General features: G+C 41.8%; 1 protein-coding gene across 2 annotated transcripts in view; it reads left to right on the forward strand.

The window, feature by feature from the left end:
* Positions 1-15,682: 15,682 nt before the first annotated feature.
* The window catches only part of NAV2 (neuron navigator 2), a 535,542-nt gene continuing 526,722 nt past the window's right edge, over positions 15,683-24,502 (forward strand). For both annotated transcript variants that reach the window (XM_081213978.1, XM_081213981.1), the window contains exon 1: positions 15,683-16,294. In XM_081213978.1, the coding sequence (XP_081070104.1) occupies positions 16,220-16,294 (75 nt within the window). In that variant the 5' untranslated portion in view covers positions 15,683-16,219. The remainder of the gene's footprint in view (positions 16,295-24,502) is intronic.

Raw genomic sequence — 24,502 nt, forward strand, 5'->3', positions numbered from 1 at the left:
ATGGTACACCTGCAGCAGCACAAGTGGACTCCTTCATCTTCTCCAGCTGCAACAAAACATGTCTCTCCTGTATCGGTCTCCATAGATGCTGTGACTTTGCAACAGTTTGACTTCACCCACAAAGGCACACTCCTCCATTGTCTCCCGAGACAGACAGATGCCAACAACATATAAGCCCAGGATCAATATTAGGAAGAGTTTTATACAGTTCAGAGCAATCCTACTGGACAGGGGAGAGAGGTGTAGTGGTGGATAAATGGCAAAATCCTAGGGCTTGCTAGGTCTTTTTTATTATTATTATCACCGTCATTGAGAGGGTGCCTCGGGGTGATGGACTATCTCTCCTCCTCCAAGGGCATGCCAAATGAATTAGGATGGTGGCATTCAGGGTCCATCCTTACCCAGTTTGCCCCAGCCACAAACCCCAGAGCACTCTTCTTTGCCCCATGACTGTTCACCTTCACTGTAGAAGCAGCAAGCAGACTTTTCCTCTGCTGCTGCAAAGACGATTCCTTGATCAGACCTTCCTTTCCAAGGGTTGGGCTTCCCTCTCCCTCAGAAAATAAAGAGTTTCACGCCATCCTTTTTAAGGGTAGGATTGCAACTTTAATAACAAAAAAGGGGGGGAATTAGCTGAGCAAGATGCTAAGAGATGAAAGCTTTTTGGATACCATCATTTCTTTTTCTTTCAGCAAGATGAGGCTGGCCAAGCAAAAACTTCCAAGCATTCTTCTAGTGTTGACTGTCTGGAGGGCGCCTTCAGAGTTCTCAAGAATCGGAGCCTGGCTACTTTACAACTTGTAGTCAGGCCTTTAATCAAAGGCCAAGCAATACAAAGAGTGCTAAAGTGCTTTCTAATACACATCTCATATTAGCTGAGCCTGGAAACCATAACCTTTTGATCTAACACAATTTTAGTAGGCATTATGGAAACTCTGCCAAAACGGTCAGAGTCTGGCTAATGCAATAATATATATGTGTCTGTATCCTTGTCACATTCTTTTACTTCATAACGTTTGTACATTGCATGGCCTTAGTAAGAGATCATTTCCCCCAGACATATCTAGGAAACAATGAACCCTCAGACTGACCTGAAAGTCTCTGTAAACCCCTCAGGAAATGCTGGCTTGCAGGATCTGAGGATCAAAGAAGAAAATGTCCAATGTTAAATGATTAACATTCTTTGGATGATGGATTGCATGGGGTTCCTAAATGATTTTTGTTTTCTAATTAAGGCTTTTGTTTAATGCTTGGTCTCATATTAAATAACAACAATACCCTGAACACTAGCCATGCAGTTGCTGCTAACACCACGTTAATTAGATTTTGATTTATATGCTAATTTTATCTACATATATCAGGCTTTACATGCAAACGGTCAGGTTCTGATTTAGTAAGAATGATAGTAGCTCCACCAAACTGTTTGCATGACAAAGAAATCCCTCAACTGTATGTACACAGCCTAGGTAAAACACAGTCTTTTAAGCACCCCCAACTTTCTCTGGTTGTTGTGTAGTGGCAGTTTGGCTGGTGGCAGGGGGCAGGGAGAAAATAAAACTTATCATGGTCTATTGGCTTGCTTTGTTTTTTATTCTTATGTATTTTGTGCTTTTATATTGTATTTTATGCTGTGAACTGCCCTGAGATCTTCGGATGAAGGGCGGTATGCAAATTTAATGAACAATAATAATTATCATTGCAACAACTTGATAAGAGAGACATCATTAACCCCATTATGGCCAGAGGTGTGTGTGTGTGTGTGTGTGGAGAGAGAAAGAGAGAAGAGAGAGAGAGAGAGAGAGAGAGAGAGAGAGAGAGAGAGAGACCTGCCTAAGGCCATCCACTTAGCACACTGCAGAAGAAAGATTTGGAACAACAGATTTCCTGGTCCATATCTGTAATTTACAGCCAAGTGTGGCTTACTCCAGCGTAACAGGGCTATATTCCTAGGTATGCTCACCTGGCAGTAAGCCCCACTGAACACAGCAAGACTCACTTCCAAGTAAGCATGCACAGGATAGTTCTGTTTGGAACACTATATTAGCATATCTTTTTGATGGAACACTAAACTCGTAGTTTGGTGTTCTACTTTTACAGGCTCTAAAGTTTATAGGAGCTAGGAAACTGGAAAAGATTAACAGTAAATCTTACTATGTCTATATCCTATTATGTATATCCTTTATCAGTCAGAACACCTACAAGACAACTCAATGTTGAAATAAAAGGGGAAATCTTCATTTAAACTGAGTGAACAAGTAGTATGGCACTTTCAAACATTATATTATCAAGCGTCACAACTGGCTGAATTATTTAAATTTTCTCAAGGAGCCTGAACAAGCTGATATTCCACTACTATTTTAGTCAAGCAAGTTGATATCTCAATACCGTTATGAGCTCTTGTTTGATTAGGCGAGAGAGATTATACTTCATAAATTAAACCTAATTCAATAATTACTTCAATTCAAGATAATTGGGATTCATTAAAGAATTGATTAAATCCTCCGGGGTCACCATTAATTCCAATTTTCTATAATAAAATGTTCTATCCATGATACAGTCTACAAGTATTGCACTTGCAGCCTAAAGATTCAAGGATTGTATTGTTCTTGGAGATTATGGTAAGAATTATTTAATTTCTACACAAATGTTCTGTGAAAAATGGGTGGGAAGTGTGTTTGGATTTCTATTTTAAACCTTAGGGAGCTGCTGCAATAATGAGCTGGATAAACCAATGGTTTTATTTGCTATAAGGCACCTTCCTGTGTTGCTATGTAGGTAGATCACATCTGCATCTGCACTTGCAGAGAAATGCAAGAAGACAGGAACATCTCCAGTCCTACCTGGAGAGGCCAGGTATTGGAAGCTTTAACATGCAAAATATCCTCTATCACTGAGCTATGATCCTTCTCCAAAGGGCCCATTCAGTATGGCTGTGCATCAGCTTTGAACCTTGGCCTCCCAGGTCCTTGTCCAGCACTCTAACCACTGCACCTATGCTCTGCTTCCTGTTCCTTAACTAGTTACTGATCCATAAAAGGACTTGATTTATCCTATGTCTGCTAAGCTAAATTTGCTTGGTTTTTTTGTTCTGTGTCTTTTTTAAGGAACTGTGGGCAAAATAGGGAATCTGGGATGTTCTTCTCAGTGCTGATTCATGTCCACTGGCTATAGGAAAACATTGCAAGAAAGGAGAAGGGTCTGACTAAATCCCCAAAATCTCAAATACCCACTTTTGTCCCCCCCAATTTTGAACCCCCTCAATTTGTAGGTCACACTCTGCTAAGCTGTATAATAGTAATCAAGAATCATCAAATTGATCTTACTTCCATCTTCTGGGCTCAGTCTAGAGATCGTTTCTTATGCTCTCATTCATTTGAAATTACTAACACGTCCACGACTGGACCTAACGGTCAGGGGTCCCTTTACCTTTAAATATGTACCTAACTCCCATTGTCTCAGATCAGTGTATTTCTAACTTACGTCTGTTTCAAATTCTGCTTGTGTTTGCTGCTAGATACTGCCTTTATTAATTAACACTATGCATAGCTTTTGCACATTAAAACCACTAAAGGAATGATTCAGAGATCACTTAGGACTGGAACAGTCCCACAGAAGACAATGGGACTACATCAATGTAAGTGGTCTGTAAATCGCACCGTAAGCATCATTATTGTTTTAACAGATGCTCATACAAATGCCCATGATTGTTCTCATGATTTACATTTACCAATAAAGCACTATAAAAGCCTCTTAGAACAGTGTACTTGAGAAAAGCTAAGTACAGTTGCTTTGCTGGCAGTGGGACTGGCTGCTCAATCCTCAGTGTTGTTTTCTTTTATTTAAGACACTGAGGAATATCTATGAATCTTCAGACATTGCTGCATGTGTGAGACATGTGCATGGATGCAGCTTGCTTTTGTGCACACACACCAAAAAGGAATTTTATTTCAGATGTGTGGGGGATCTGTCTACACATTTCAGGGGAATATATGTACTTGTGAACAACGGCCCACCAGTCCCGACCCAAGCTACATATCATACATGATATCATATCATACATGATATCAGGAATGAGGCAGGTAAGGTGCAGCGAAGCCAAAAGTGGGATTTGCAGGCACTGCTGCAAGCACTTTCAAGCTGCACTTATTTAATGGTGTTTGCTTGTGGAATGTTCTTATTTTAGATTACTGTGTGATAGATTGTGATTGTTACATGAACTTAGGAACTGATCATGAAAGAACCTGAACCAGTGTACTACCAGGAACTTTGTGCAAATATTTCGCAAGTGGGAAATTACCGTATTTTTCCGTCTATAAGCTGCCCTCAAGTATAAGCTGACCCCTATTTTTTGAGCCCCAAATTAAGAAATAAATATTTTAAACATCAAACAGTGAGGCAAGCTGTGTAATGGTGGCTGCTCCTCTCAGCCCACCCTGGGTGCCATCTCTGAGCTCCTTGCAGGGGCGGGGCGCACTGCGGGGCCTCCAGAGTCTGCCTGCCCCCTCCCACTCAGCTGCCCTACATCCGGCGGGGGAGGGGGGCAGCACAGAGCCACAAGGGGCAGAGTGCAGTTTGCTCCCCTGGATGATTGAGAGTGTAGCAGAAAAAAATCCACTTGACTTATGCCGTTACCAGCCGTCGGGGACACGCTCTCTCTCACGCTCAGCTGTCCGGCTCCGCGCCAGCTCCGCTGCCACTCCAGTTATTTAGCTTTTAGGGAGGGAATTCTAAAAAAGTAAAAAAAAGTATTTGAGCTATTTTTAATGAAATTACACTTCTGACATGGGCTGCCATATGTCCAGATTTTCCCGGACATTTCAGAAATTTCTGCCCTGACCCTGTTTACAAAGGCTAAATACCAGCTATGTCCAGCAAATTCTGGACGTATAGCAACCCTATTACTGGGCATATGTTGTCTTCCTACAGTGAACCCAATTTAGGGCTTCTATTTGCAGAGCCTGGTTCAATTTTATCTTGTATGATTTTATATATAATAGGATTTGAAATATTTTTCATTGTTATAAGCCACACTGAGTAAAGTGAATGCATTGCAAGGGCAGGATAGAAATCTTTGAATAAGCATTCCTTCTGCTGCTTATTTCCACTCCATTTTGACACTAAGGCATGAGTTGCACAGTGAGGTTACAGATGAGAAAAGCCTCTCCATTAAGCCTGGTTAGTCTTAAGGTAATAAGATAATTTCTAATTGAAAAATGCTGTCCAACTCAGCCTTACAAGTTTGTAATGTATACTTTTTGTGCATTCTGCAATTTCCAGTCAAGATATAAGACCTGCCCCCTGATGAACATCAGAACAGAAACATTTTTTTCCTAAAAATGGCAAAGATAAACCTATTTAATGTTAAGAAATACATCAATTTGCCCATCAAAACCAGGTACCAGTATGTTAATAATAGGGTGGCTCTACAGACCCAATCAGATTTGCCCATGGTGCTGTCAGTAAGGGCAAGTGAAGCTCGTTGCCCGTTACACACACACACACACACACACACACACCACCTTGTATCTGTGCACTGCCATTATGATGTGCAGTAATGTGCAGAAATGCCTGCACTGTAAACAAACAAAAAGTTTTGGAACGTAAGTTTTGTGTACCACCCCAAAAATTTTATTAAGGCTTTTTCCTAATACAAAAAAAAACAAACTCATCCAAATGGAAAAAAAATGCAAAGTCATCTCTCAAAAGTAGATCTTAATCCTTGTCTCACACAAACTCGCAACACTCACCTGGGAGCTTCCCTTTCTTTTCCCAGCCTCCCACCTAGGGAGATCTTCCCTTCCCTGCCTTTCTCACAGGGTTGTGCACTTTTTTGAATGCCTCCCACTAACAAAGGCATTTTTTTAGCGTGCTCTTCCTCCAAGAAGCTCATTGTACCATATAAGGTGTTGCTACTTCTTTTTTGTCCTTTTAACTATCCTTGGAGATAGGATAGGCTGCAAATTAGACAGTAGCTGATGGCATGGTGAAGTGGCTGTGCCCACTTGATCTCCTGATGGATGAGTTACTGCTGCTACCTGGGAAGGGAAGGGTAAGGCAGTGGGGAGATGGCTGCCCATTCCCATCCCAGTAAGCAGCAGTGACTCAACTGTTGGGAGGTCAGGTGAGCACTGATACTCCACCACATAGTTTGCTATTGGGATTAGGAATTGAACCAAGATTGACATATGGCTGATAAGGGTCCCACTTCTAGTCCAGCCACAAAATGGGGGCAACCCATTTCAAGGAGTACAGAAATGTTCGACACCCCAGTTCAGCACTGCACTAATTTTCAGCTGCTATCAATGCTGCTGCTGTGGCTATTATGGGATTTTTAATCGAATTCTGCAGGCTTTTTAGAAGGCCATTTTAACAGATTTTGCACAAGCCACTTTGTACCTTTGAAATCAAATGGCAATATAGGGATGGCAGGGACAGAGTATAGAGCAGAAATGGAGATAAAGCGAGAAGCTCTACTGCTCTGACAGTGGGAGGAGGGGGGAAGCAGATTCAAAAAAAGTACATACATAGAAGACATTGAAGTGATGCACCTGTTGGAAATTATACAAATTAGGTATGCTAATGTATTGCAACTGATATGTATAATTAGCAGTTTGATTGGCATCATATGCAAATTGTTACTTGGCTTTGGGAGCCTGGAATATGCCAATATTAGCTACTGGAGAATTCAGAGTAAAATTCTTCCAGACTGAGGACCCTGGAGGACTTCCCTCTTCCCTCACAGTGGGATCTTTTAAGCACAGGCATATACACTGTGGACCTGTCCCCTGGAGGTGGAAAATGGCTGCATCTCCTCTATGTGGGTAAAAGAAAATAATGTCATTTTTTGGTTGAGCCCCATATCGCATTAATTGTGTTATCATCATCAAGATTATTACTTGCCCTTTGTCAGCAGGTCCCAAGGCAGATGACAACTTAAAATTCAGTATTAAAAACAGTTAAATTACAGTCACAGGAATAGGCTGGGTGCTGAAAGCACACATCTCAGGTGACAATGACCAGGATTAAAGAGGTGTGTCTTCAGCTTTTGCCAAATCTGCAGAGTGTATAGGGCACCTCTGTGATATTTGGGGCCTAAGTTATTTAAACACTAGTACAAGCACCTTAGACTAGGCCCAGAAGCTAACTGACAACTACTTGGGGTTGTTTTAATTCTAAAGGCAACCCAAGTCTGGATTCTGACGGCTGCACTTTGGTCCAGTTAAAGTTTCTGAGTCGTCTTCAAGGGCAGCCCCACATAGAGTACATAGCAATAAGCCAATCTGGAATACTGTGGCCAAGTCATCTCTGTCTAAATAGGGCTGTAGCTTGTGGGCCAGCCAGTACTGGAAGCATGTACTCCTATCCCTAGCCACTGTGGCTACCTGGGTGTCGAGTAGCGATACTGGATCCAGGAGTACCCACAAGCTATGAACCCGCTTCATCCAAGAAAGTGCAACTGCATTCAGAATGGGCAATCTTCTCATCTCCTAGAAGACTCAATAACCTTGAAAACACAACAGGATTCAACTTCAATTTGTTGGACCACATCCAGCCCACCACTGCCTTCAAACACCTATTTAGCACCACAGCCATGTCTCCTGCTTCAGAAGAAACAGAGAGATAGAGCTATGTGTCATTTGAATATTGTGGACACTTCACTCCAAGACTCCTGGTGACAGCTCCCAAATACTTCATGGAGTTGTTTTACAGCATGCCCCTCACCAAAAAGAACCCTGGAGGACACGAAAGTTTCCATAGCACTGAACCCCTTGCTCCATAACTACTTTCTGGAAATGACTGGAACCACTGAAGTACAGTGCCCCCAACCTCACCTCCTGAAGCCACTCCAGAAAAATACTGTGTTCAGTGGTATCTGGACAACTACTATCATCCCTGAGCTTTGGCTATGTTGGCTGGGCTGGTGTGAGCTGGAGTCCAACCAATTTGTGCACACCACCCCATCAACAGAATCCTTTCTGATGTCTCTCTCTGTCCTTCCATATCAGACTTGTCAGCTCCAGTGATCAAACTATTTGGCTAGACCTCATACCTACTGAAGAAAACTTAGCAACTCTCCCTCCTGGAAGCATTCATAGGTTCATTCAGCGGGACACAGCTGTATGTATTCAAGCGAAAGGCAGGCAAGCCCAGCCATACAATTACTCCAAGGCCAAGGGCAACAACCAGAAATTAGGAGAGGGAAGCTGTGGTTGCATTGCCCGCTTAAGCCCACAGAAGGGCGCTGTAGCCTCGTGTCGCTCCAATGATCTTTGATCTGGAGTTGCCACCCAGGTTTCCCCTTAAATTAAAATCAGAATAAGCTTTCTGTCCCTCCCCAGTCTGTGCTGGTTCGAAAGAGCAACTCCTGCCAAGTAAGAGGCTGCCCCGTAGTTGCTTTGATCGGGTGCGTAAAAACTCATTACTTCTTTTCCTTTTACCTCGGATCGGCACACCTTTCCGACGCATACGCGCTGCCCAGTAACAGCTCCTCAGTCCCCAAGCAAAAATAAGCTACCAATAAAATTACAGTAAAAGAAAAATAAATCCTTCTTTAATTTGGTTGCCTCCTCCTCCTCGAGTTCCTTATTCCTGCAGCGCGATGCCCGCGCCTATTCACTGAGGGAAGCAAGTTACGCAGAGTTCGGCGGGACTTGCTCCTGAGGATACCCGCCTTTAGCTGAGAGTAACTTATTTCCTCCCTTGGAGAAGGCAACTTCTTTCCCTACATGCGCCTTCCCTTCACCCATCGCAGCAGCGCCCTCCACTCCCTTCCACCCTCCGCCGGCGCGCGCGCTTCCCAGATCCTCCTCCTCCGACTTGAAAGTGGCTCTTCAATTACCGGAGTGCGCCCCGCTCCCTCGCCATTGGCCGCCGTGCGCGCACGTGCGCACCCAGAGGGTTGGGCTGGTTGGCTAGCTGGTTGCTACGGTAACCGGGAAGAGTAAGGAGCGCCCCCCCCCCGCCCCGGCTCTAAAAGAGCGCCCCCGCTCCCCGCGGAAGGATAGTGGCCCTCGTCACCCCGGGGGTTATGGAGGCTCCAGGGGCGCAGCGGCGGGGCAAAGAGAGGGTGACTGAGGGCACATCTCTGGAGGAACGCGAGCCCGGAGACGCAGGTAAGGCTCGGCTTCTAGTCTCCGGAGAGGCTCTCTTTGCCGGCTCTTGCGGAAGAATGCGAAAGTTTTAAGCCGCGGCTTGAGGGAAAGCGGTGGGTGGGTCGCTTCCCAGCAGGGGCTGAGAGCGAGACGGGCAGCCCTCGCGCGCGGTTTGTTGGCGGTCTCCGGCAAAGCAACCTGCTGTCAGTCCCATCTGCCGCCGGCTGCCCCGCTTGCCAGATGAGGGATACTACTGTTACTACTACTACTACTACTACTACTACTACTACTACTACTACTACTACTACTACTGCTGCTGCTGCTGCTGCTGCTGCTGCTGTTATCATTTTATTAATAATACGAATAATACTAAGTACCCCTCCCCGAGCAGCGCAGGGAACTAGGCTCCGGCTGCGCTCTTGAGCTGTGGAAGTGGCGGGGCAGCCTCCCCAAGTGCCCAGAAGCGCCGTCCTCGGCCGCTCCCCGTCAGGCGCGAAGAGGAGGTGGCGGGAAGAAGAGGAGGCGGGGCGCAGGGACAGGCGCCGCTCCTGGCTGCCGGCGTTTCCTCAGCTGGGGCTGCTGCTCCCTGCGTGAAAAGGGCAACAACAGCCGCTGCCTCGCCGGGGAGAAGGAGCTGAGCGGGGCTTCCGAAGGAGCCAGCCAGGCAGCCGAGCAGTCGTCAGCGCCGGCGAGGTAGATGGTGCGCGCGGTAGCTCGGGAGGCGCCGGGTGCTTGGAGCAGCGGCTCCTCCTCAGCTTGTATCATCTCTATTCCTGCCCGCCGCGGAGCTGGTGGCGCTTCTTTGCCTCTCTCTGCCTGTCTTCGCCTTGCAGGCAAAGGTGAGGGGAGAACTGGTACCCTTTTGCCTTCCTCCCTTGGCACAAGAAGGTAAATGAGGGAAGGCTGGCTCATCGATGTTTCTGAAGCTCTTTTAACCACATCGGTAGCTCCTGTATGCCAGTCCTGGTTTCTTTTACCCAGGTTGGTTATTAGTTTTGTGTATTTGTGAAAAGAGCATCCAGCAAATTAAGCATGGTCTCTGAATCCTATAAGGCGTGTGTTTATTTGTTTTTATGAGGTTAGTCAAGAGAGAAGGCCTGGATATTTTTTTCCTAGATACCTTCTACTAAGTATTGTTTAGCAGGCAAGATTGCTATATCAAGGTTTGGCAGGAGGTGAATTGTGGTTCTTTGGTACACCACTGGGCTATTTCTGCTGGACCAGCCAGTGCCTGCTGGTTGTTGGGATTCTTGTAAAGAATGCTGGACTAATGCAAGAGCACATTCTCAAGTTCACCTAACACAGGTTCGTATAAACATCCTGTCTGAACACTTGCTTTGCACATAAAGGCATATTACTGAATGATGGGGACCAGGGGTTGGGGTGGAAGGAGGGAGGGAGGGAGAATGCACTGCTCATAGTTGGCTCCTGTTTGAGGCATCTATACAAAAACAGGCTCATTTGTAACCTAAAGGAAGATGATTTATCTTGGTTTTTGTCTCTTTGTTGCATTTAATGTTATACTGATTCTTGATTCTACAGCATTTTAATAAGGTTTATGATAGAAGGGCATACTAGTACATTTCCTCTCTTTCTCTAGTTGCTAATCATCCGAACATTATATTTCTAGGCTGAAATCTCTTGAAAGGTTATTCTAACTTGAAGTAGACAAGGTTATTTTTAATTCTTTTTTGCTTCAGGGGGTAGACTGTATTGTTTGACTGTTAGGATTCTAGGCCAAAGAGAATGAGAGAGAGAGGGAGAGAGAGCTCACGTGGTCCTCTGTGTACTTGGAAAGTTCATGAATGTACTGGGTAGCCTCTGCCAATGTGGTTGTTGATTCCTGACCCTGTAGCACTCTATTAGTGTATGGCACAACAACTGTCTGTGTTCCTGGAGTGGTATGCTGTCAGCCACAAAGAAATTTGGGAGCCTTCTAAGGGAAACGGCATATGCCTTTTATCCATGGCAAGCTACAGCTTTCTACCACCTGTATGGAGTCTGCAGTGACCAGTTGCTATGTACTAGCAGGGTTTGAATGACCTGGTATTGATGGCTGGTGGGAATCAGAAGTGTGCTATGATTTGCACCCAACCTCTGAAATGCAGATATATTCTAAGTATAGCATTTAATTGGGAACCAGAAAAGTTCCTACACGGATCAATCTTGCTCAACTTGTAGAGCATCTGGTGCTTCACTTGAACACATTTTCAGGGTTTTATTATCTAGCCTCAATATAATTTTGTGAGATAGCCAATGTTTCAGATTTGTATTTAGGGCTAATGTGACATAGTGGATAGATTTCTTGACTAGGGAAACCTAAGTTCAGCTAGTTGTTCTTGGGCCAGTCAGTTTCTCAGCTTAACATACTGCACAGGAATAAAATGGAGGAAAACTCCTTTGACCATCACGAATGAGAGGCTCTAGTAAGTTGATGGCATAAAAATATAGAGGTGATGTGACATCAAATTGTTGCTTTTGATGGCGATAGAAAGGCGGTCTTGAAATAGTCAAAATTTTGTTTGAAGTGCCATTAGTTTCTCTTTGATTTTCCTCTTCACCAATCTTTAGCATGCCAAACTAACCTCTTACAGCATTAACAAAACAAGCTTTGTTTCCTGGGAAGATAAAACAAATCACTGTGTATATTGCAAATATTTGGGGTCTTTTAAAAGCATTTAGCTATGGATCACTCTCCCCAGTTGGTAGTAAAAGTTTTTTTTAAAAAAAGTTTTTCAACTCCATAGATTTATTTTTTGTACAAAGGGCTGTGAGCATCACCCTAAGGCTTCCCTGCAAACTCCAATTTCTACTCATGCATGTCCTGAGATTAATCTGAAGGGTGTAGAAGTAATAAAAAAAATTCTGGAAATTTTAATACAAAGGGACATTGAGGGAGAGATTGCACTTTTTCTGCTTCAGAGGATCGTTCACACTGTCCTTACTTGCACTGGTTATGTCATGCTATTGCAGCATGGTATAACGTGATGTGACTGATGCAGTCTCGTGTGCCACATCATGGTGAAATCACTGAAGGGCGAAAAAAAGTTTTTCTCCATTGTTTTAGTAATTTTTCCACAAAGTAAGCTTGTGCCTGTAACGGTGCAGTTAAGCTAAAACAATACGCTGCCATCTTGCTACATGTATATATTGCTGCCAGAGAACCTTGCTATGGGAAATGTTGATTTTGCACCACCACTTTTTTTTATAAAAAGAAAGCATGTAGTGTGCAAATAAAATATGTGTGCATAGATCTGTGTAGACACATCTGGGGAAATGAGGGCAGCCACTCACACATTTACTTCCATGCGTGATGCATTGGCTGTAGTAGACACTGGTGTGGTGCCACTGGCGGAGGAACGGGGGGAGCGCACCACTCCTGGCACCATTGGGGAGGGGGTACCATTGCGGTCACCACTCCTGGCACCATTGGGGAGGGGGTACCACACCGTGCACCCCCCACGCGCCAGATGCCAGGCCCCCAGGACGCACACCATGCCCCCGTGGGCAGCGTGCCACACCCCCGCCTGCTCTCCGCCCCCAGTGCCGGAGCATGCAGCTTCACCATTGTGTGGTGCTGGTATTTCCCACAGCGATCCTAACGTATAGCTCCTTTCCTGATAGTGTGACAAATGGGGTTGTGTCCAATGTTGGCTTTGTACTAGTGGAAAGTCCTTGCAATCTCAGAATGCAAGATGCCTGTTATTCACCAGTCCTCCCTACTTCAGTCTTCCATACCATATTGATACTGTTCCAGAGGGTCATCTAACTTTCAGGGCCAGCTTTCAGTAGCCATGGGGAGGCTGTCATGATTAGGAAGTCATTGGCAAAAATTGGGTGCTCTGCTTTGCATGAGTGGAGGTTCAGAGTCACAACTGGATGAAGCCACTTCCATAACATTTGCTAGTTGTGTAGAAGGGGTTTCATTAGGTTTGGTGAGTGGAGCAAATCCTACCACTCAATCTGATGTGCTGTGGGAGGGAGCTGAATGAGGATGAGAGGTTTACATCCACTTGGCTCCACCAGGCTCTGACAGTGGGAGGTCTGTCACCATGCAGGTCACCACTATGCTCACCAAAAACACAGGTGGAAGCTACTACCATCAGTTTACTCAGCAGCAGTAACTGCCACAAACCTCTGAAGTGTGGTGTTTCGGGACTGGCCATAGGTTCTACCAGTGATGGTTCCAATCCAGGCCTTTCCACTGTGCCAGCCTGAAGCTAGTGCAGCCAAAGCCCAGCAGTTTCATTGAGCCCCAGTCAGTGTGGTTGATGGGCAGGGTGTGTGGCAGGGCTTCGGATTTATCGGTGCATCTGCTGGTTCATTCAGCCCTGCTGCTCCTGGTCAGCAATAAGCCAGCATGCAATAGTGCTTCTGGGAGCAAAAAGCTGCACATGCCAACATTTGCCTTTTTTTTATTACATTTGAGTTTTAGTGGTTTTTGAAAAACTTTTTAAAAAAACTTTTCCATGGAAACCTGTTTTCCCCATGATAACAGACAAACGAAATATGCAAAGTAGCAATTTGTATTTACACTGAGCCTATTCACACAGCTGGCTCAATGCACAGAATTCTGCTCCCATACTGCCCCTTCCTTCCATTGGGTGCAATCAGCTTACCCAGAGTGATGTGTCAACAATGGTTAGGTGCAACAGGAATAGAACCCCTTTTGACTTCTAACATAACTTTTAAAGGTTTCCATGCTTTAGAAGTTATGTTAGAAATAATCCACTGTCTTCAGATTATTGGTGTTTTAAAGTATGGGACATATTTACAGGGCCTTTTTATTAAACACTGGAATGGTAAGAGTATGTTATATAAATCAACATTTAATACAGAGGTAGTTCTAGTGCCAACATACTGTTGGTGAGACAAATTTCTATTTATTTGTATTTCAGTGTAAATACAAATGAATTCTCTGTATGCAGGATCAAGGAACCTGAAAAGCAGGGTCCAGATCCACATGGACAAGCCTATAAGCTTGCTGCTTTTGGGAACACATTTGGTCTGTTTATATGAGCAACAATGTGCATGGGACAGAGTCTTTCTGCCACATTCTCTTTTCAGCTGAGTGTATTCATTCAGATGGCATGAACAGTGCTGTGGTAGTCTATATATGGTAGTTGCTTGCTAGAACTAGATATATTCAACAAATTACAGCCCTATGGGAAGAACTCATAATGCTTAGGCAAGGTTACCCATGTTGTTCTGTGGCCTTCATTATGTGTTTCACTAACCCTGCCTCAAATAATTGATTGCCAGTAGTGAGGATGCGGAAACAATGTAAGTGTGACCAGCAATATAGGGATTAGTTGTAGTCCTGTGTTATGTAGATTGAGAAAGAGTGAATGAGTTCCTTCAGAGTAAATACAAGACAACCTGTATGTGTATCCAAGAACTGCGGAGAATTTTACTAGATTACTGCTTCCTTGGAGATTTTTGAAGAGATGCAGAAGACTGGTAAAATTATGACAACCACTTGGTAGAAAAGGGTTGGGGAACTGAATCTGTCTGGTGGGCTGGAGCCTTATTTCCCCTGCAGGCAAAGTTTGACAGGTGGACAGTGACAGGTAGAGTTGAATTGTAATTGTATGGCAAAAAAGGAGACTGTATGGCAAAAAAGGAGACTTTGTTGCTCTTTATCTAGACTTCTTTGTAAATAATTCCTTATGGGACCCATTTTCATTTTTGTGTTTAGATAAAGAACCAATTAGACAACAAGGCACCCCACCTAAATAAATATTACAATTTGGCCTTTCAAATTTTCCTTTGAGGTGACACATGATTATATACTGCAGGGTCTCAACTAATCATTTTTTAAAATTAGAATAGGGAATGAGTTGTTTAAAAATACAGTTTTTAGATGATAGTAACTTTGTTTTTCTTTCACCGAGTAACAATAGTTCATTTGGCTTATAGATAATGTGTTTGTGTCTTTCTTGGATTTCTTTGTTGCAGAGGTAGAGCCAGGAACTGTCCAGTCTTGAACATTAACTTACGTGGTGATTATTACACAAAATATGTTATTGCTTTCCATGTGCCTTTCACAGATGGCTATATTTGGCTGAAACAGAGAAAGAAATTTAGATGACAGTGAAAGTATATAGAAAGAATGTTGGAGCACATTAAACTACTCTTGTAAAACAACATTGATATCATTTCTGTTAAATTAAATGCCAAAATAAGGAGGGCCTACATATTGGGAGACATCCAGTGGTATATGTATGTGAGGAGAATTGACTTTCACTCATGCAGTGGGACTTCCCCTTCCTCTCTTTCCCCCTGCAGTCCCCTATGTACCCCCCCCAAAAAAAACTGCTTCTGAGAGCTGGGCACACTTTGGAGCAGATTTTAGAGGGGATTTCAGAGGAGAAGAGAGGAAAGGGATGCCCTGTTGCACAAGTCAGCTCATCTGATACTACATTTTACCCATTATTTTAGCAACAGTGTGTTCTTAACCATGTGCATAAGAAGTGTTATATGTGCAAAGCTCTGATTTTATCACACATTTTAGCTGCTAATGCAATAAAGATCCTTTCATCTGTCAAACAGATAAAATATGTGTTTCCCCCCTTTTAGGCCTTTGCTTGTGTGGAAGAAGACGATGACGACGACACCGTTGCATGGATGATTTTATGTAATTTACACTTCCTAGATTTGCAAAAGGCAATTATCATTGTGAAGTGTTTACACTGATTTATGGGAGGAAGGTGGCCTAGGAGAGGGATGCTGATAATATCAACACAGTGGATTAAATGCACATTTACACCTTTATTGACACATATATTATCCATGCCAAGAATGCTGGTGGAGCAACAAGGAAGATGCTGGTGAAGCAATGATGTGGCACAGACTGTCAAATATGGATTCAGCTCTGCCAACTCCCTATAACGCACATCAATGGATTTCTACATCTGAGCTAAAATAGGGAATAAAGGGCTTACAGTGCTTGTCTGTTAAGATAATTAGCAGAGATGGCAAACCAGAGATCTGAAAGGATTATAAAAAACAAGGAAGAGATTTGAAGGTTCTCTCTATTTTTCGTTTCACATTAATGTTTTCTTATTCATACTGTGGATTTTGAGGAAAAAGCTTCAGGAGACACGCAGGATATTTGTTACTGGGAAATGGAATCTGGATCAGAGTCTAGCCAGCATCAGAAAAGAAAGCCTGTGACACATGGACTGGAAGATCAAAAAAGAGTAAGTGACAAGACTTCACCACTGGCATTTTGTGCTTAAATTGCTGAGCATGATTCAGGGAGTTCAAATGCCACTTACAATTTTTGTATTCAACGCAGATTTTCAGTGTTGTAGCTGGTGGTGGATGAGCTTTCTTAGGTTGAACATTGAACATTGATCTAGTTTAATTGGCTGGCACTGAGTGGTAAGGGAGCAGCAAAGAACTGGGAAGCATCTAGCTGTTTTTCAAAGAGCAATAGGAAAATAAGCAGGAAAATGATTAGTTATTATAATGAGTCTGCTGTCACGTGGTGACACTAGTCAGGAAGATAAAGCTAACTTACTATTTCATTTGTTGGTGAGTGCTGGGGTTTTTTTAAAAAATAAAAATGCATAAAGGACTGTTTTCTATGTAAGATCTTAAATGAATAGTCATGTAGTGCAATCCTATGCATGTTTACATAGGAGTAAGTTCTTCCGTCTTCAGTAGGATTTACTCCCAGGTAAGTGAGTGTTGGATTGCAACCTTAATGGAATATTTGGTACCCGTGGATTTGCAAGATGGTTTCTATATGTTTCCTCGTGTCTCATGTGTTTGAGAAAAGTGACAGTATACTTAAATAATTGTATGCTTTTCATTGGCCAGCAAGAGTTTGATGAAAACTATGCCTTGGGTTTTTCTTTGACATGTGACTCTATATCCAATATAGTGTTGTCATTCATTAGTAGTAATTGAAAGTAGTGAGCAACTGAATTTTAAACTTATTTTACTGGTTCAAATTGTGATGTGTTGTTGCTACATAAGTCCACAGGGATTAGTTGGTGGTACACTAATGTATTCTGGTTCGTCTGGAGAGCCCTTTTTTTCATTGTGACTTAAATGCATCGCTTTGAGAAAATTGTTGAAATATGCCTGAGCTGTAAATTGAGCATCAAGCTTTACTTCTCCTTTTCAATAATGCCAGCGATACAGTGAAACAAGAAGGATTATGTGTCTTGATTTTCTTTTGCTGAGTCTGTTGAAGAATAAAACTTACTTTCCACTGGAAATAAAATCAGCTTGGATAGATCTCTCTCTCTCTCTCTCTCTCTCTCTCTCTCTCTCAACAAGATGAAAATGCAGTTGTTTGCTTAGGGAGCCTTCCCCAAAGAATCTCTCTCCCTCCCTCTCTCCTGTTTGCTATATCAGCTGAAGGCGACAAGGACCCTTCATTCTCCCATTTTCACAACCCCATTCGGAGGTGGAAATAACAATCAATAGACACTGAAAGAAAATTCCTCTTAGAGGCCTTTAATATATTTTAAAGCCCTGCTGTATACAAGGCTTGTGCTCTATGAGACAAACATTTGGTGTTCTTGACACTAAGATACTGTAGAGCTGGTTTACTAATATTAATATGCGGTTTTGACTGAAACTCTGATAAGTATGGAGGCCTACATCTTCCATCTGCTCTTGGCTCTGGGTGTTTGGTGCACATGTAAAATGGGGCCTCTGAAAGTATAATATAACCCCAAGTGAGGCTCGGTGGCAGCTGGGATAACATCAATTGGTCATGCTTAGCTGACATTCATTTTAACTTGAACTCTAGCCGTCATGGAGATTATTAAATTTATAATGATATATGTAAGATCTATTTTAATGACTCTTCACGCTTGGGTGATCTCTCTCTTACTTGTGTTTGCAGAATAACACAGGGAATTGGGTATTATTACATTTCCTTCCTGGCTGAATTTTCCAGGGAAAAGGATGCGGGTCAGAAACTTCAGTGAAACATATTTAGGATTATAGAAAGAAGCACTTTGGACCACAATCCTTGGGCTGAATGTGTGCTACCTGCCTGCCTCTTTGCGAGATACTCATCCAGAGATGTTGTGTATTTGACGGCTGTCTAACATTAATAATTAATTATTGGAACAGATTTGTTCATTGGAAATAAATTGGTCTCCTACATGAATAAATAGGAAAGAAATGGTGTTAAATTAGCACATGCTCCTGTTTTCCATCTGGAAGAAAACTGTAAAGGTTTAGCCACCTTTATAGAGGGAAAGAAAATAATGTGCCCATGTTCTTTGTGGTTTCTTTTCTGTAACATACATTGCCTGTGCAAATTGGAATGGGAAGAGGAACACTACCCCATGAATATGTTTGAGGCTCAGCCCTTAATATGCTTTTTTCATAACCACATTTTGTGGGTGTTGAATTTAATTAGTATTCTTAGCCCTGATCTCCAGCTTGATCTCATCTAGCTTTGTTGTTATAGATTGGCCTTCAGAAAGCTGTAGAAAATTGGGGTCTGCTCCTGCCCCCACCCCTGAGTTGTAATGGTAGAAGGGAAGCTTTTCACTGATTTATTAGTTTCCAGACAGAATTAAAATGGGATTGACACTAATCATGTTCACAGTTGAAGTGGATTTAGCCATACAATTTTTAATGGCTTTGGTGTGAATTACATACCTAAATCCTGGTTAACTTTTCATTTTAAAGTTAAAAATTAATAACCTAAATAACCATGTGAATAGATCTGCTGGAATCAGTAGAATTATTCTTATGGGCAAAGAAATAAGTTTTTGCTACTGATAGCATTACATAATTTTGGGGGCTTGTAGGTTACTGGTTTCAGGGATGAGCCATAAATTAACTGTGCAATCTTATGCATGTTAATAAAAAGTAAGTTCCACTACAATCAATAGGGATTTTCTTCCCAGTAAGCATGCTTAGGGTTGCTGCATCATAGTTGTTTTTAACTGAGGAAAAACTTCCTGGAAACCACAATAAACCACGTAAAAATTGCTGGAAGAACAAGCAGCATTGTTTGGTTCAGTAAGAATCTATTTAACCAGTGTAGATGCAAGACGTCAATTTTCTGTGACACAATAGTATTGATTTCTCTTGGATTGATTCCTTTCCTTGCTAAGTTTCTTATTCAGAATTTCATAGACGTGCATTGATTTGAAAACAGTGCCAGGGGGTGGGGTATTGTCAAAATGTTTCTTTTTGTTATTAATAAATGTTACTTGGTTCACATTTTGAGGTGAACTGTTGTTTGTTTTAAATTTAGGCATAAATTTGCCCAGGACTTTTGATATGCCTGGTTATGCCATTAGGTTCATTGAGTTAGTGCACAATCACTTAAGGCAGAACTGACTTAAGAGTGTATTCTTTTAAAAGCAGCTCCAGGCTAGGGATGTCAGAGATGTCTGACTGAAATGGTAGCAGAAATTGCTGGTGTACACTCAATTCATCCCATGTCTGGAGAGGAAATCAATCCAGTGACTGGTACATATGACTGGTCTTCGCTGTTGCTTTCAGTCTGCAAATGATAAATAATTGATGTTCCCTTCCCCCAATTTGCATTGTTTCCTTTGCACTGAAATTAATGGTATTTGTACTGAAATGAATGTAATAATAACTTAATTATATAAAATTCAGCCACAGTGAACAGCAAGCACAATAATGTAGTGTTCGTTAGAAGCTGAATTGCAGCAGAATGGAAACAGTGCTGCATGCAACAAGCATTGGTTGGAGCAGAAATTGATGGCTTCTTACTCCAGATTGTTTTTTTTTTGCAGAATTCCCTTGACCTCTCCACCTTCTTCCTTTCTCATAGCTGTCAACGTTTCCCATTTTTAAAGGGAAATGCCCTAATTCCGAATAGGATGCCTCGCAAGAAAAGAGAAAAGTTGACAGCTATGTCCTTTCTCCAGATTTCCACTGAATTTGAACATAAGTGAAACAAACATTTAGTTAAACTAATTAAATGTGCATTAAACTAATTAAATGTGCATTAAAAGGCATTTTAAAGTTTTTTCATGATTTAATCTAATTGATGCATAGGGACTTTTCTTCTTTCCTAGTAACACCATTGATTTGTGTGATTTTTGGGTACCCCTTCTTTGATTAGTTACTTCTGTATCATCAAGTCGATTGGAGGTAACTTACCACTTCCTCACCATAAATCAAAGCAAATTTCATAGATTAGGTGGTCCAAGAAGTACTAACTAGAATGTTTAGGTCTCATGTTTCTTAAGGTATGATTAGATTGGCTGAATTAATGTTGTAAGAGTAGCACATGATTAGACACTTAATAAATTATGGGGTTCTTGTCTCATAAGAAAAGCCCTGCTGGATGAGACCAAAGGCCTATGGAGTCTAGCATTCCTTTTTCACAGTGGCCAACCAGGTGTCTATGAGAGGCCCACAAGCATGACATGAGTGCAATAGCACATTGAGTTTTACATATCCGTGCCAATTTTAACATGCAACAGAAATATCTTTTTGATTATTTCTCCAATAGCATGAGCTGTTTGCATGTTCCACCAGGTTAAGAGTCTCAAAAGATAATCTGTGTGGTTTGTGTGGCCAGTGAGTTACCGTGGTGCCTCTTCTATGAATTTGAGATTAAGGACAGTGGCCAGGAACATACTATGTTAGGATGGATGGAGCATTGTTCAGTCTTACTATCTCCTGCAGAGAGTTTTCCCATATTGACTGAGCCATCTCTGCAGCATAGTAATGCAATGCATGACTAGGCTGTGGGACTTAAACACTCTTCTAAATTCAAATCTGCCCCTAACATGCAAAGAATAAGCTAGCAATTATGAAGCATGTATGCTACAGGCCTGCTGTGAGCAGAAAACTCTTGTTGTGAGTCATTCTAATACTCGGCTATCAAACTCTTGTAGTGTTCGAGTGATTTAAATGTGTTGAAATAATGGGTCTTGCTTAAGGCTTGTGTAAATCAACATGACATTGATGAAGCCTTGCAGATTTACTCCTGTTCAAGATCTTGTCCTATTCAGTGTGTGTGTGTGTGTGTGTGTGTGTGTGTGTGTGTGTGAGAGAGAGAGAGAGAGAGAGAGAGAAGAGCTGATCATTGACTGGGTTAAATTCAAATAGAATTCTGACAGTTTAATAGTGCCCTTTTGTAGTAATTACCTATATCATTGGAAGAGCTCAGCTTTTATATTTGAGATTTCTTTTTTTCTTCTTTCCAGGTTTCAGATTTACCATCTTGCTGTAAAATTAATAAGCTGCTTGTACATTTTTTAAAGGTTGTTTAAATGTGTTAAGGTGAAAGCTTAATATTCAGGTTTTTATGAGCAAAATGCTTGCGCCTCTCACTGTAAGGAACTCATTATCTTCACATTATTTTCTTTTTCAAGAGCCAACAACCGTACAATGCCTTGTGGATAATAATCAGCATTTTAGTTGCACAATGTGCTTGGAAACTCAAAAAATGAATAGGTTGTTTTCGATTGCTGCTTGGAGTCTTCTATCCTTCTGGTTTCTTGTCTCCCTTCCTTATTTCTTTTGTTACAAAATGTTATACTTAATCTCCAAGTTCCCTCTCATTGCTGCCACAGTTTCAAGCGTATACTACTTGTATTGCTGCAACACTGTGATGAAGAACTTCAGATCACTTGGAATTACGCCTTATGAAGAAGGCTTAATTTTGTTAGTCCCAGAGCAGAGTTGTATCGCCAGTGTTCAGTTTGCAAGTTTAGACATACCTCAATGTTTGTTTCTCTGGACTTTTGCCAGTTTGCCTTTTGAGCTGCATGCTGTTACTTTGGCTGATAATGCATGCCTCAGGATGGATTGTAGTTATAAGAAACTCAAGAATTTGCTTGGAAAGCAGGGACAGCATTCTCCTGTAACCTGTCTTGGGCTTTTTCATTTTTATTGCTATAACCTGCATTGTACTCTGAAACCCTTGCTTGCAGTTGCTAGAAGAGATGGTGAAAGGGCATACCGTTTCTTAACATTGCAATACGTTGATCTGTTTGAATGTTGTATAAGTGGGGGTGGGGAAAGAGTTAAATGTGATTTTGCTCATTCCGTTCATACACTCGCTACCTGCAGACCCTTAATTAAGATCCACATTGAGTCTCTCCTGGGAGGCTCCATATGGGGGAGCAGGGAATGGAATGGAGACTAAACAATTTCTACTTATGCCACACTGAAAATAATTTTTAAAAATGAAATCTACTGAATTTTTCCTCAAGCTATAATGAAAACAAATTTTGGAACTGGGACAAAACAATTTTTGCATATGTGGCAACCAAAATAATTTTTATGGGAACTAGCATTAAAAATAAAAAGTATTTGTCCAAAATGTAACCTTGGGTGTTAATGTGAATGGGCTGGACAACACAATGAAAAGGAGAAGGGTATGAAATGAGTTAAAATGGAAATCCCTTATTGTCTTGCCAGTAACCCATTTGAAAAAGCAATTAGAGTCAAACCCACCAATCAGCATGTCCAAAGGGACTTGGCACTCAGCGGGGTCAGCATCTGGCATGGGTATGGGTTCTCCTCAACTTTGGGAGTGCCCAGTGTGTGTGCATGTCATGCGCACGACATGCACATGTGACGTCACGTGGCAAGAGGAAGCTGCGAGGCCCACCACAACTGCTTCAGCCTTTGCCCACATCATATTAAGTACTTGGGAATACAAAATCTTGGACACAACTTTTCAATTTTTGTCACTAATAAGAATATCAAAACTTGGTGTAAGGCATTTTTGTCATGGATGGATAGAGTTGCATCAGTTAAGAATATGGTACTTCCAAAGTTTTTATTTCTGTTTCAGAATTTACCTATATGTTTTTCAGTGGAAACCCTTAAGAAATGGCAAGAAATGGCAAAAATCGAAAAAGCAAAATTAAAGATTTGACAAATTTAGACCCCCAAATTAGCTCTATCTATATCACCATTAATACCTTTGGATAGCACCCTTCCTTCTACATGCCTGACAGAAATCGAATTGGCAAGAAATAGAAAGAAAAAGTCTTATAAATATTGGCTAATTTTAATGAAACGACAGCTCCCTCACAGCAGAACAAATAGAGGATGCAATGTGAATTGGCTACTTATTCATCAAATTGTACATTTTATTTCAAGCTCAACACTTAAGTCTCAAACCCTTTGGTCATTGGCGCCCTTTGAAAATTTAATTTTGAATACGATTGAACATTCTAAATAGATCCTGTCAATTTTGTACAAAATATTTAGTGACCTTACTGCTGGACAATGTTCAGCAACCAAACAATTACGGGGAAATAGACCTAGATATCAGAACAGAAGAGGCTAACTGGAACAACTTATGAGCAAAAAACCCTTTAAGACCCATGTCAACCTACATAAGGTAATTCTTTTAAGTTAATTTATAGATGGCGTTCAGATACACTTACATAGACGAAGTATCTTAAGCAATGTATTGGAGAGGATGTAAGGCAGTCGGTATGACATTCCATATGTGGCAGTCATATAGCACTGTAGAGTTGGAAGGGACCCTGAGGATCATCTAGTCCAACCCCCTGCAATGCAGGAATATGCAGCTGGTCCATACAGGGATCGAACCTGCAACCTTGAGTGTTATCAGCACCATGGTCTAACTCACTGAGTTATCCAGGCTCATATGAACTTGTGCAGCCATTCTTGGAAAGAGTATTTGTGGAAATAAGCAATGTTACAAATCTTCATGCATAATGTAATCTAACTCTCTGTTGATTAACAATATTTAAAGATCAGCTCAATTTACTTTATAAGGAACTCATCACTTTTTCCTGGTGGCGGCATGACACTATGACCATTTGTCTATGCTGAGCCTTGTCTAAAGGTGACATATGCTCCTCTCTGATACTCTGGTAGTAAAAGTGGGGGAGGGCAGGGAAATACTATGAAAAAATTCAGTCTGGGCTCCTCTGATCATGGAACTGTGATCTTGTTCTTTTTCTTTCCTTTTGGAGATTAACACTGTGTTGATAAGATTTGACAGAGCAGATGAGACCAGTGGTCCATCTGGTTTGGTATCCCGCCTGTGGCAGAGATCAATATCTTATGCTTTAGAGAAAAAAGTGCACATCAATCCCTACATTAATATGCCAAGTCAATCATGCAGTGCTGAATATGGGAAAGGAATAGCTTCCTTCCTTTCTTTGCACCCTGGAGATGAGATGATTATTCTTATTTTAGTTTGCATAGTTCAGTATAATAATGGTCATAACATTATCTGTTCATCAGATTTCACATTAATATATGCTTTTTGTAATACTATGGCCAAAAATTCCACACTCGTGCTGTGTTGTGCAGGGAGTTTTGCTTTGGTTGTTCCCATTTGTTGTTCAAAAGTTTACTTCAGCAATAATGCGAAAGGGCTTTGATTAGAATCTGAAGTGTATTGCATTTGCTGCCACTGGTTTCTCTAATTCATTTTTTATTAGGAT

The sequence above is a fragment of the Podarcis bocagei genome, assembly GCF_964188305.1.
Source record: "Podarcis bocagei genome assembly, chromosome: 1".
NCBI classification, from domain to species: Eukaryota; Metazoa; Chordata; class Lepidosauria; order Squamata; family Lacertidae; genus Podarcis; species Podarcis bocagei.